Source organism: Ceratotherium simum, chromosome 3 (assembly GCF_057802395.1).
Source record: "Ceratotherium simum simum isolate JZ-2026a chromosome 3, ASM5780239v1, whole genome shotgun sequence".
Taxonomy (NCBI): Eukaryota; Metazoa; Chordata; class Mammalia; order Perissodactyla; family Rhinocerotidae; genus Ceratotherium; species Ceratotherium simum.
The window spans coordinates 47,251,810-47,265,303 of NC_141902.1; the positions used below are offsets into that span (position 1 = coordinate 47,251,810).

At 40.9% G+C, this 13,494-nt stretch overlaps 1 protein-coding gene across 2 annotated transcripts in view; it reads left to right on the forward strand.

The window, feature by feature from the left end:
* The window catches only part of TMOD2 (tropomodulin 2), a 45,409-nt gene extending 32,302 nt beyond the window's left edge, over positions 1-13,107 (forward strand). For both annotated transcript variants that reach the window (XM_087427246.1, XM_087427252.1), the window contains exons 8-10: positions 3,973-4,116; positions 9,875-10,019; positions 11,959-13,107. In XM_087427246.1, coding sequence (XP_087283372.1) covers positions 3,973-4,116; positions 9,875-10,019; positions 11,959-11,993 — 324 coding nt within the window. In that variant the 3' untranslated portion in view covers positions 11,994-13,107. The remainder of the gene's footprint in view (positions 1-3,972; positions 4,117-9,874; positions 10,020-11,958) is intronic.
* Positions 13,108-13,494: the final 387 nt, after the last annotated feature.

The window sequence follows — 13,494 nt, forward strand, 5'->3', positions numbered from 1 at the left end:
AGCCATTTTTCAAGGGGTCAATAGCCACGTGTGTCTTGTGACTACCATTTGGTGGCACAGGTCTAGACAGTGCAGGAAACTGCATTTCCATACAATGCTGTAAAGTACAGAAAGCAAAACCTTCTCTTTAAAAATCTATTTCTACTCTAATTATTTATATAACAGTTAAGAAATCTCGTCTTTGTTTTACTAATGTTATTATCCCCAGCACATGTAATAGATGCTCAAATATTTGCTGAACTGAAATGAACTTGGGCTGACAGCCCAGGGTTATGTTTGGCTGGGTCTCTCCTATTTTGTTCGGTATGAGAAAAGTGTTTTCTCAAGTTTAAAAGAAATTGGCAAGATCCTGGCTACTTGCCAGGAGGTCCTGCAACTTTTTGTAAAGGCCTAATTGCTATGACATTTTGTTATTCTAATAATGAAAGTAAATCCCAAAGCTTGGAGTGTCTGTAAGGAAAGGCCTGATGCATTCCCTTCTGGTGCTCTAATTAAAATGTGTACATTTAATTCTAATTAAAGACCTAGAACTAAATAAATGCACTTTAATTTACATGGTGTACAATAATGTCAGTCCAAATTTTTGAGCTTTCTTTGTAGTTCAAGCAAATGCTTGACTAATACACAGAATTATTCTTCTAGTCCAGTGGTTCTCAACTCAGGGCAGTTTTGCCCTCCAGGGGAGATTTGGCAGTGTCTGGAGATATTTTTGGTTGTCGTGACTGGGAGGGGTACTTCTGGTGTTTAGTTGGTCTCACAGGCTGCTAAACCACAGGACAACCTCCCACAACAAAAAATTCTCTGGCCTCAAAGGGTGCCGAAGCTGAGAAGCCCTGTTCTTGTTCCAAGTTGGATTCCTTCTCTTCTTCCTTCTTCCTTCCTTCCTCCTTATTGTGTTTCCACCGTAAACACAATGAAGATAGTTTAGAAGTCCCTTGTTCTAGTCCCCAGAGCAATCACTATTAGCAGTTTGTTATTCATTCTTCTCGTTGTTGTCTTTATGACTTTAATTAAAGTGGCTGTCAATCCTGGCTGAACATCAGTCACCCTAGAGAGCTTTTCAAAAATGCAACTGTCCAGGTCACAGCCCGAGATTCTGATTTAATTCAGCTGGGGTGGGGCTGAAGTATTAGTATATTTGTTAAGGCTCCCAGGTCATTCTAATGTGTAGCCAGGGTAGAAAAACACTAATATACATACAACCTAATTTTTAATTTAGCATCTTAGGTAATTTTTGAGTCTTCATTAGAACAGATAAGGGCAGTTCTATACTCACTTTGCCTTCTCTCTCTCCTTCTTCTACCTCCAAATTGTAGTTATATTATTATTTTCACACATTTGAGATTTATACATTTTATGTCATCATATTCTATGTTATGTGTATAACTGACGCCAAAAAATTAAAACTTATCACCAGCACTTACAATTATCTAGCTATATAAACATGTAAATCTCTGTTCTCATGGCACTTACAGTCTAGTGACTAATGCTGGTCTGATTCTTGTTCCTTTATGAGAAACTTATTTTTTCTTGCTAGAAACTTTTGGGACCGTCTCTTTTCCCTTGAAGTTGTGAAATTTCGCTTGTATGTGCCCACTTATGAGTCTTTTTTATTCATTCCACTGAGCATCCAGTGGGTTCTTTCAGATAAAGATTTGTTACTTTCTTCAACTCTGGGAAATCTATTATTTTGTAGTTTCTTCCTTTGTGTTGTCCTCCAGAAACTCAATTAGATAAATGTTGAACTTCTGTATCTTTGCCTCCACTTTTCTTAACATTTCTCTTATATTTTCTATCTCTTGGCTTTTTTTTTTTTTTTTTTTTGTGAGGAAGATCAGCCCTGAGCTAACATCCATGCTAATCCTCCTCTTTTTGCTGAGGAAGACCGGCTCTGAGCTAACATCTATTACCAATCCTCCTCCTTTTTTTTTTTCCCCCAAAGCCCCAGTAGATAGTTGTATGTCATAGTTGCACACCTTCTAGTTGCTGTATGTGGGACGCGGCCTCAGCATGGCCGGAGAAGTGGTGCTTGGTGCGCACCTGGGATCCAAACCCGGGCCACCAGTAGCAGAGCACACACACTTAACCTCTAAGCCACGGGGCCGGCCGTATCTCTTTGTCTTTTAACTCTACATTCTTGGAAATACGCTCAGCTTTATCTTCTAACTCACCCGCTTGGTCTTCAGCCATGCTTATTTTGTAATTCTGGATGTCCATTACTTTTCTTTATTTCAATGTAATGTTTTAAATTTTCAAATCATTTTCTTGTTCTTATTCCTCTTTTTTTCCCATAATAGTACTTATTTTATGGACACAATGTCTTTTCTTTCTTTTTCTTTTCTTTTTTTTTTTTTTGGTGGGAGAGAGGAGAGAGAGAATAATTAGAACTTTTACATTTCTGTTCCCTGAATAATCTCTGTTCCCTCAATGGCATGTAATACTGTTTGGTCAACCTGACTTTTCTCTTTCTTGATGCCAGTTTTCCTAGTATGTCTGGCAATCGTTGGTTGCTTGTTCATGTTTCTGAATAGAGAACAAGGTTGGTGTGTGTAAACCAGGATCATTTCCTCTGTAGTTCGGTAGGTCTGTTTCACCAACAGTCCTTTCCCTTAAAAGGGAGACCCTTTTATCTTTCTCCATTTGTCCCCGTCTGACAGGCTATATATTTTATTTATTAAATACTGACTCTGCCCTCCTGCTCAAATATAAGCTCCCTAGGACAGGTACATAGTAGAAGCCCAGTAAATAGTCTTTTTTGAATGAATGAATAAATGAATGAATGAGCGCTCTTGTAAGCAGGCAGGTGAATTGACTGGCAGCCACCTGTGTAGTGTGTGTTTGGGGAGCTGGCGGACAGCCTGGGAGTCCCCGCCAGTGCTCCAGTTAGGAGGGCTTCATGCTGGAGGGTACATTTCAGTAGATTTCATTCCAGGGCGTGGCTGCCCCTCCCCTCCTTGCTCCCTCGCTGTATCTGGTGGATGGTCTGGAGGTGCCTCCGTTTCTGCACTGCTGCTCTCTCAGGTCCTAGCACCCTCACCAGAGGCTCTTCCAGGGAGATTTTTCATCGACGGTTGTGCTGGCAGTTGCTCTTTTTCGGGGAATCCGCAGAGAGGGGGGGTGTACTCTCCATCTACTCTGGCTCTTGCATCTGTTGCTCAGGCCGTTCTGTAATGAGATGCCTCCCTTGAGACTTACCTCTGGCATCTTAGGCAACTTGGTGCTAATTTCTCAACCAGTCTTTCTATTTTCTGTATTTTAGCAATTCTTCAAGATAATGGCCCTCTTTTTTTTGTTGTTGTTTTCTTGCACTGTGAGAGTTCCAGTTGCTTCAAAATTCTGTCTTTTCTTCATGAAGTGGGAAACTTTGAGGGCAAGGGGGGCAGACAGGTGCATGTGTGCAGTCTGCCGTCTTGAACGGGGAGTCGCCAGTGGGTTTGCCCCTCTGAGTGGTGATTTTGTTCCGAAAGTATCTTTGAGGAATTCTGATTTATACATGACCTGAAATTATATGACTAAATCAGTAGTGCTCTAATGCTCATCAATGGTAGTTTTTTATCCATTCATAGTAAAAGGGACAAAATAAAATAATTCTGAGATTATATCCTTTCTACATTTTTCCTACTGTTAAAATGCCTTTTCTAAAAAAATTGACAATGATAACAGATGATAGTGGGTTTTTTTTTTTTTAATGTCCTTATTTAACAAAACAAAGTTGGTAATCCTACATCAGTGTCTTTTTTTTTTTCTTTGTTTTAGTTTTGCAGGTATGTGAAATTCCTAAGTCTGGGCTGCTGGACTAAACTATTTTTATTGCAGTTTTAAATTATTATCTTTGTTGCTTGGAGGAGAAAGTGTGATTTAACTAAGGTTTTCTTTAAGTACTGTAAAAGATATCTAATTAATTTGGGAGTGGGTAGTTCAGTAAATAAATCTTTAGAAACTCTAATGGTTATTTCTTTTTTGTATAATAAGGCTTTTGCAGATATGCTGAAAGTAAACAAGACCTTGAAAAGTCTAAACGTAGAATCCAATTTTATCACTGGAACTGGGATCCTGGCCCTGGTGGAGGCACTGAGAGAAAATGACACCTTGACGGAGATCAAGATCGACAACCAGGTGAGCTGACTCATGGGAACCTGTGAAAGGGGGCCTGCCACAGTGGAGTGAGTTGAAGACAATGTTCTGTGACTGGATTTGATGCTCTGGCTCTCCTGTAAATTATAACAGCTTCTGGCCTGTGGAGGGTGTGGGAGAGCATGTTAATAATTAAACAATGCACAGTGGGGCATCCTGAAACAGAGAGAGCCAGCTTTCCACAGCCCTGGGCTAGTCAGGCACCAGAGGAGAAAGAGAGGAGGTGGGAGCAGAGGGGTTGACAGCTGCTTTGTTCAGCCATCATCACTGTTGCTTCTTAGTGGGATTCTCAGCCCAGTCCTGTCCCAGACTTGCTGTGGCCTCTTACTGGGCCTGTGGCTACAAGGAGAAAGCAGAGTGGCTACGCCCAAAGACATACTCCTTGTCCTTGGTTGGAGGCTGCCAGAGCCGAAAGAAAGAGTGGGCCCGGGCTCCTGCAGTCTGGTGCTGGCCACATAGCATATTTCAAAGAATCCAGATCTAGAAGATGGTCTGGCTTACAGTAGCAGGCCACATCCACAGAGCAATCACAATCTCAACTCTGTCGCTGCATTTCTCAGGTTCCCATCAACAGCCAAAGCCAGCTGCTTTTCCCTGGAGCCGCCACTTCCCGCACCTCTTTTTCCCAGCATCAGCCTGCAGTGCCTTTGGCGTTGCTCTGCAGGCTTCAACTGGCTCCTGCCCAGAGACAGCAGGTCTCAGTTCTTAGCGTGATGCTGTGCCCTGCCCCTTTGGCTACAGGGAAGTGTCTGCAATGGGATTCAGTGAATCTGAGGAGTCTAGATACTGGATAGTAGGAAGAAAGGGCCCTGGAATGGAGCAGAAAGAGGAGAGAGCAAGGAGACTTGTGCTGTGAGCATTCCCTTGTGGGGTGGAGGGAGGGACAGTGGGGGAAATGCCTGGTGAGAGTGCCCCCCCACGTGTCTGGGAAATTCCCTGGTCTAGACCCTCCAAGATCTGATAAAGCACCACGTCCCACTCAGGACTTTTGCCTAAGCCTGGAGATCCGCAGCAGGTCCCATGAACAGCTCTACTCTCCGTTTTTGCTAACCAGGACAAGCAGGTCCTCTGTCCCTGTACTCCTCCCGAGGCTTGTGGCCAGGGCAGCAGGGGAGCCCCACCAGGAGACACACGCTCCTTCACTCACACCCTGCCCGGAAGGGATGCATCACCAGGACCATACACACTCAAGGGAAGCTTGATGCTGTGTACCCTGGTCTGAGTCCAGCTGCTAGTAAATTAAGAAAGAGTCATCAAGGAGTGGGAGAGTAGAAAAACAAGGTAGAGAGAAATATGAACTGGGCAAAAAGAAGTGATAGCTCAGGGATATTTATTGAATGGACTAGTTTCAGGAAGAAGTTAAGAGGGCTCCTAGTTAATATCTCAGGAGATTTAAGACAGAAGTGGGTACCTTATTCCAAAATATATTTATATTTTTGTGTTGGTTTAGGCTATAGTGAAACCCCATATCCGAAATAATGTTCCAGACACTCTATTCCTAGTTCCTTGTAAGATACCACCTAGTTAGGGTTGCCAAATAAAATACAGTTAAACTTGAATTTCAGATAAACAACGAATAATTTTTAGTATAAATATGTCCTATGAAATATTTGGGACATACTTATACTAAAAAATTGTTTGTTATTTATTGAAATTCACATTTAACTGAGTGTCCTGTCTTTGTATTTGCTAAATGTGGCAACCTTATACTAGTGAATGAACTGAAATCCTAAAAATTTAGAATAGAGCAGCTTTTTATAATGCATATGAAGACCCTGAACTACAAAGTCTGAACTTGCTCTCTTAAATCTCCTCTGAATCATCCTCATCAGCCCTCCTCAGTCATCTAGGAATGGGTTTGTGCAATTTTTCAACTTCAGTCCCCCAATATGCCTCTGAAATGGCTTCTCTTGTGACAAAAAAGGATTAAGTTCTAGATCAATTGGAAAAATTCTTTGCTTTATACTGAGAATGACGAAATTCAGAGACAAAACTTGTCTTCCATCCAAATTTTATTAACTCATAGGCTATTAGAAGTAAACCTCAGTTTCCTCATCTGTCTAATGAAGAGTTTGAAATAAACTAATCTCTAAGTTTCCTTGGGCAGGACGAGCAGCTGAGACCAATTTAGCATCATTGCAGCAGACAGCTGCAGCAAAGTGAGGCCCTGCTGAGAATTTATCACTGGGGCAGGCTGCTGCCTAGGCTCCCCGTGAATACATAATTATTTCATCAGGTGCCCCTGTGAGAAGAACAATCGGTGACGCATATTAATGAAACGGATGGGTAACTGCTAAATAAATTTGATTAGAGAAAAGAGGTTACTTTAAAAAAAAAAAAGTGATCTGAAGAAATGTATGCTTAAACTTTTGTTTCTTTTTTTTTCCTTTGTATTTAGTGACTTAAAATAAAAAAGAGAAATATATCCAAATTATCAGAAATTTTGGTGCCCTTTTGGTGCCCTGGGTTTATACAACACATAAGACCTCAAATCAAAAACAAAGACTCAGGAGCCAGCTCTGATGGCCTAGCAGTTAAAGTTCAGCGCACTCACTGCTTCACCGGCCCAGATTCGTTTCCCGGTGGCGGAACCACACCACCCCTCTGTTGGTTGCCATGTTGTGGCTGCGACTCACACAGAAGAACTAGAACAACTTACAACTAGGATATACAACCATGTACTGGGGCTTTGGGGAGAAAAAAAAAAAAAGAGGAAGACTGGCAACAGATGTTAGCTCAGGGTGAATCTTTCAAAAGAAAAACTAAGGCTGAGGAAGAAAGATGCCCTGTTATATTATTTTCTCCTCTTCTTATATATGCCCCACTCCCAATAGAATTTTCTTCAACTCCTACATCTTTTATATAGCCAACAGCATGCCCATCCTGCATGTTACCCAAGTAGGGGACTCCAGATACTTGAGATTTGTGAGGGGAAGTTAAGAGACTTTTATCTCTTCTCTCCCAGTCAGCCCCATCCACATGAGCTCCTTCGGCCCTTGGATAGCACCACTTTGGCCCAGTCCAGGGGCATAAGTCATAGCTATGGCAGCCCGACCTTAGCTCAGATCTCAGTCCTTAATATACTCTCACTGTTCTAAAGTGTGTCATGAGCTAGAACTGCTCAAGAAACTGTGAGGTCAGTATCTTTTATTTTTTTGCTCCCTCTCCCTCCCATAGAACTGCATTGCTTAGAACCCTAATCTCTGCACTGTGGATACCCAGAATTGTTATTGTGTGACTGGAAAGACCACATTTGTTAGTTTCTTAGGGAGAGGCTCGTTTGACAGGTTCCTGGATGAAAAGAAAGAAGAGGAGCAGAATTAAGCCTTAGAACTTGCCTAGAACACGAAAGTTCCTCCATAAACTTTTCTCCTTCATCTACTCAATACTTAAGTTTTCCAAATTTAAAAGGTATATTTTAAAAATATATATCATAATGCAATCAAAATTGCATGGTACTGGCACAAAAATAGACTTGACAGAGCAATAGAGTCCAGAAACACATCTGAATACACCTGAGAATTTTGCAGCAAAGTAGTATTTCAAGTCCGTGAGGGAGGAACAAAGTGAAAGATGGTGGGACAATTCACTAGCATTTTGGAACAAAATTGTTGGCCTTCTATCTTAATTCTTATACTAAAATTCATTCCAGATGAAGTGAAGATTTAAATATTAAAATATACAAAATCATAAAACAAATGGAAGAAATCAGAAGGAGTAGAGAGTCTTCCTAAACATGGCATAAAATCTAGGAGATTCATAAATTTAAGCCTATGAAAATGAAGAAAGTCTTTATAGTAATCAAAAAGAAAATCAAAAGACAAACTGAGCAAAGTATTTTCAGCACATTTGACAAAATGGCTAATTTCTTAATATATAAGAAACTTAAAAATAAATTAAAAAAAAACAAAAACAGGAACCCTAAGCTGGTAGAAAAATGGGAAAATGACAGAGATTGGTAGTTTCCAAAAAGAGAAATACAAATGCATAAGAAAATTAATTGTTCTTATTGATAACTTAGGAAATGCAAGTTAAACAATTAAATAAATACAGGTGAAATTTAAATTTTGACCTATTGGATTGGCAAAGATGAAAAAGATGATAATGTTGGCTAGGGTAGGGCAAGCAATAACTCTCAAAAACTGTTAGCAGGAGTAAAGATTGTCATAACCTTTGAAGGTAAGTCAGTAATATAGCAAAATCTGAAACATGCCTACTCTTGAACTCAGCTATAATTTGCCCTAAAGGAACACTTGCAGGAATGCCCCCAGGATGTACTGTGTGTGCGAGGGAAGTTCACGGAAACATTGTAGGAATGGAAAACAATGTAACAGGCAGTCAGTTGGGCCTAGCTAAATAAATTATTCTCCATGACTACAGTGGAATGCTGTGCAGCTATTTATAAGGATGAAGTAAACATATATTTACCTACATGAAAAGGTGTTCTTAATGTTAAATGAAAATTAAAAACGTTTCAGAACAATATGCTTTTATGTGAAAAAAGCATAGGTGTACATGTGATTATGTAGACATATGCATGCATAGAAAATGTTTAAAAGACTACATACTACTTGCCAAACTGGCTTTCTCTATAGGGAATGGAATATTGGGGGCAGGGAGCTTTTATATTTTACACACTTTCTTGTTTGCTTTTTCTGGATAAGCCTGTACTTTTTACTTTAAAAAATTTAATGAATACGTTATGAAAAAATATACTATGTCCTTTAAATTTAATTTTAAATTCCTGTATTTACATGCCCCATTTTTTTTAAAAACCCTACTTTTAATTTTTTTTTATTCTATCTGTCAACTTAAAGAACAAACAAACAGAGGTCAGCCCCATGGCATACCGGTTGGGTGCACGCGCTCCACTGCTAGCAGCCCGGGTTTGGATCCTGGGCGTGCACCAATGCGCCGCTTGTGCAGCCATGCTGTGGTGGCATCCCCTATAAAGTGGAGGAGGATGGGCACAGATGTTAGCCCAGAGCCAGTCTTTCTCAGCAAAAAAAAAAAAGAGGAGGATTGGCATGGATGTTAGCTCAGGGCTGATCTTCGTCACAAAAAAAAAAAAAAAGGAACAAACAAACAAAAGATCTCTTTCTACCAACTTAAAAAACTTGAAGAGGGGCTGGCCCAGTGGCATAGTGGTTAAGTTCGCATTCTCCGCTTCGGCTGCTCAGGGTTCTTGGGTTCAGATCCCGGGCGAGGACATATACACTACTTATCTAGCCATGCTGTGGCAGGCGTCCCACATATAAAGGGGAGGAAGATGGGCACGAATGTTAGCCCAGGGCCAATCTTCCTCAGCAAAAAGAGGAGGATTGGCAACAGATGTTAGCTCAGGGCTAATATTCCTCACAAAAAACCCAACCAAACAAACAAACAAAAAAATCACCCTTTGTTTAAACCAGAGATACTGGGATAAATTAGAAACACCAAATATTAGTTTTGCTTTAATTTTACACCTGGAATCATTTTTTCCTTCCTAAATAATTTGCATAGTCTTTTCAGTTTAGCACGCCGACAGATTTGGCTACTGTTGGATTTTGCTTCTAGACAAGGAGCAAGTCTCAAATGACAGTAGGGGAGAAAATATCTCAAGTGACTTTGTCCCTTTCAAATTGAGACTTTTGCCTCTTTGCCTTTTTGTCCAACAAGTAGCCATGCATCTTTCCCATGCAAGTAACTGTGTCCTCTTCCTTCTTGGTGGTCTTGTGTATGTGTCCACACCTGCAACCAGAGACAGCAGTTGGGAACAGCCGTAGAGATGGAAATTGCCCAGATGGTGGAGGAGAATTCAAGGATCCTCAAGTTTGGATACCAGTTTACCAAGCAAGGACCACGAACAAGGGTGGCAGCTGCCATCACAAAGAATAATGACCTGGGTAATGCAGCCTTAACATGTGCTGTTAGCAATTAGAGGAGCATGATGACCATTCATTTCTCCACTTCAGATATAACATCACATACCATTCCACTGGCCTCTGGTGTCAGCCCTTCATGAAGGGCACATTATTCCATGGTCATAGGAATCCTCAACTTCATAATGTTTAAGTTTTATTGTAGCATTCTCTCAAAAAGAACCATTTGTTCTTTTTTCTAGACAGCCTTTGATTTTTGCTTGATTTCCTCTGGGTATTTGCTTTTCCTTTACTTCTTACATGTAACCATCTTCTGTTGTTATCTGTACCAGAAGATGGACTCAGTGATGTGGAAATTCCCAGTTCACTTCTGTTTGACTCATGACTATGCTTTTGTACTTGGGTTAAATATGGTTACATCTGATACCTTGGTGATTTATGTGTGAAATAAACAAATGGAGCTATGTTATGAAGGTTGAACTCAGAAGTAGCTTTTTCGGTTAGCCCCCCTTTAATCTTTCCCGCTGCCCACTCCTTGCTGAGGATCCATGGCATTTCTTCTGTTAGGGTGAGGTGGAGCATGTCCTGGTCAATCACAGAACAGAAGAATGAGACAGATTGGGAAGACTTGTCTAGGGACATCCCAGCCACCTGGAGCAGCGTGGCAAAAGGACATCCAGGAGCCGACAGTCCACTGGCAAGCAGTCAGCCAATAGCAGACCTCAGTCCCCAGTTTGAGGTTCAGGGACAGAGTGCCAGGCCTTGGACAGGGGAACTGGGCAAAGTGTTCCACCAGGTATAGTGCTGGCCATGGGGAGGATTCAGATCGTGGACAAGATGGAAACTAAGAGTTAGAACCAGAAGGGGGCAGGTAAAGGTTAGTGTCCAGTTCCCTGCCCAGACATGCTTAGCCAAGACCCCGAGGCCCAGCCAAGGTACAATGTGTGGCCTCCAGAGGCTAGCCAGGCATATGGCAGTGCTTGCCTTGGGGGTGCCGAGGGTGAGGCTTAGGGGACAGCCCAGCAAACAGGGCTTTGGGAAAGGGTAGAGGCAGCAGTCAGAAAGTGCCTAGGAAAAGCACATTAGGTCCACAGCTGAACAACACAGAGACCAAAGAAAAAGAGGCAAAATAAGAGGTTTGAAGTAAACAGGCAATCCTGAGCCCAAGAGCAGCAGCCTTGGGCAACAGCTTTGGTCAAATTTTCTGCAGCCTAGGCAGGAGCAGGCTGGGCTATTTAAAGTGGAGAGTTGGGGCAGGACCACAGCCAGGGTACCTTTTTGCCAAATCCACGAAGGTTAGAGTAGCTGTCTTCCTCTTGACCAGGAGAAGTTGCAGGTGGGGAGGTGGAAGTGGGAAGAAATGGGTTGCAGAAACTGGGAACAGGCAGTGGGGGCAACTTCTTTGATACTAAGTACCCGCTTAAGGGAACCTTCATCTCTGAGTTTGCTTGCCATCTGAATCATGCCTTCCTTGGAGGTTGATACTTTAGGAGATTTTATTTAAAACAGGTTTAGAAACTTTGAACTTCTGTTTGCAGCTCCTCCTGGTCTTCAAGCCATCAGCAGAATTAATAGATTGTGCAAGTGTCGTCTGGGAGTTAAAGCCAGTTGGTGAATGAGTTGCACAGAAGCTGAGATGTTCTATGGATAAGTGACCATGAAAATATTTAGAAGTTCACTGTTTCATAGGTCTATTCTAGACCTTCTACTCCCTAGAAATGGGAAAGTTCTAACATTCAAATTCCCAACTATCAGACATAGCTTTATTTAAATGTAAATTCCACAAGATATTGGATTATTCTGTCATTTCCATTTATTGCCCTGGGTGATTGGGATTGAAATTTAAGATAACTGTAACCTCAAGTGTGGGATTGCTATTATGTGTGATTAATGTTGTTTGTCTTAAATTTAAGGAATATTCCTTCGCTTTGTCTTTCTAAACCTTTCTTTCTTTCTTACCTAGTTCGTAAAAAGCGAGTTGAAGGAGACAGAAGGTAAACTTCACAAGAAGAGGCGAAGTTTCACCATGGTGGCAATTTAAAAACAAACAAACACTCTTCTCCTTCCCCATTGGGACCATTTTATCGAAGGTCATTCATTTCCGTTAATCACACAACTAATAATTTAATTGTTATTCTTTTTTAGCACTACTTATTTATCTTGGATTTTTTAACATATATAATGTTTTATTTGCTCATGGGCACCTCTGGCAACTTGCACCAGTGGACTTGTGCAGATCTTAGTGGGTGACAACAGTTGAAAATGATTTAACCACTTTCATATTGAGTTGTCTTGCTTTCTTGTATGAACTTTTTTTTTTTAACCACTGAAAGGAATTTAGTATATAAATATGTTTGTAACTCTGATTATGATAGAGGCCTATCTCTGTTTACATGAATAACTTTGAGTTAGGCTAAATATATCAGAAGTGTTCTGCTGACCACATAAGAAGTTAGTATTGCCAATCTTTCACTGGGTGAGAAAATGTGAGCAACTTAGCACAAATTCTCCCTTAGTTCTAGAAAAATCACTAAATGCACATGGCCCACTGATTGAAGATCAGTGGTGTCATCTTCCTAAAAGCAAGACAGCATTATGATACTTTAACACAGCATTAGCAAATAAGTATAAAATATTTATTAACCCACAACTATAGCTTCAAGCCAGACTCACAGGTAGCAAAATGAATTAGCACACCTACCGTTATTGATTATTCAACATAAATTTCGTCTTTAACATCACTCTGTGGATAACTTTTTACAAAGCTGTTTTGAAGTTTTCCAGACATGATGGGAAATTTTAAAATTTTAGTAAGAGGGAGGCTTTTAAAACAGTACATTCCTAAATAAAACAATAATAATTGCACCTTCAGGTTGTCTGATTCACATGATTACATTATTTTGGCAAATTTTAGAAGTATCTATTGCTTTATCTTTAGTGTATGTAATAAGATCACAGGATGAAATGTGAACATTCAAGTTAATTGTATCAGATTTTTGTCCACATGGAGTGATCCATCCAGATATTTGCAAACATCAGGAAAAAATGTGAATGATCACTTATGCAGATGTTTGTCATCTCAAGGATAAAGCCCATAAAAGTACAACCGAAATGATTGTATGGTAGTCTGCGTTAATCTTGTCACCCAGCGGTGTGACAGTGCAGTGCTCAGCGAAGGAAGCGTGACTGCAGCCTTTGGCTCAAGCTCACATGTCTTTGATAACCATCAGTGCCTGAGGCTGTAATTGGTGGCACTCTGACACTGGCTTCTCACCTCTCCCTCCCTTCCCCTATTCCTTCCTTCCACCTCTCTCTTTTTTCTTCTTTTCTCTGTCATTCTGAGCCGTGGTAAAGGTGACAGCTCTTCTGCTGGTGACAACTGGAGCTAAAGAGATTGCTGGCTCAGGCGGAAGGTGGGCCCAATCCAGAATTTGTTTAGTAATTGAATGTTCCTGAGTTGCTTGATAGCAATAAAATGAGTTAATGGGAAAATAATTCA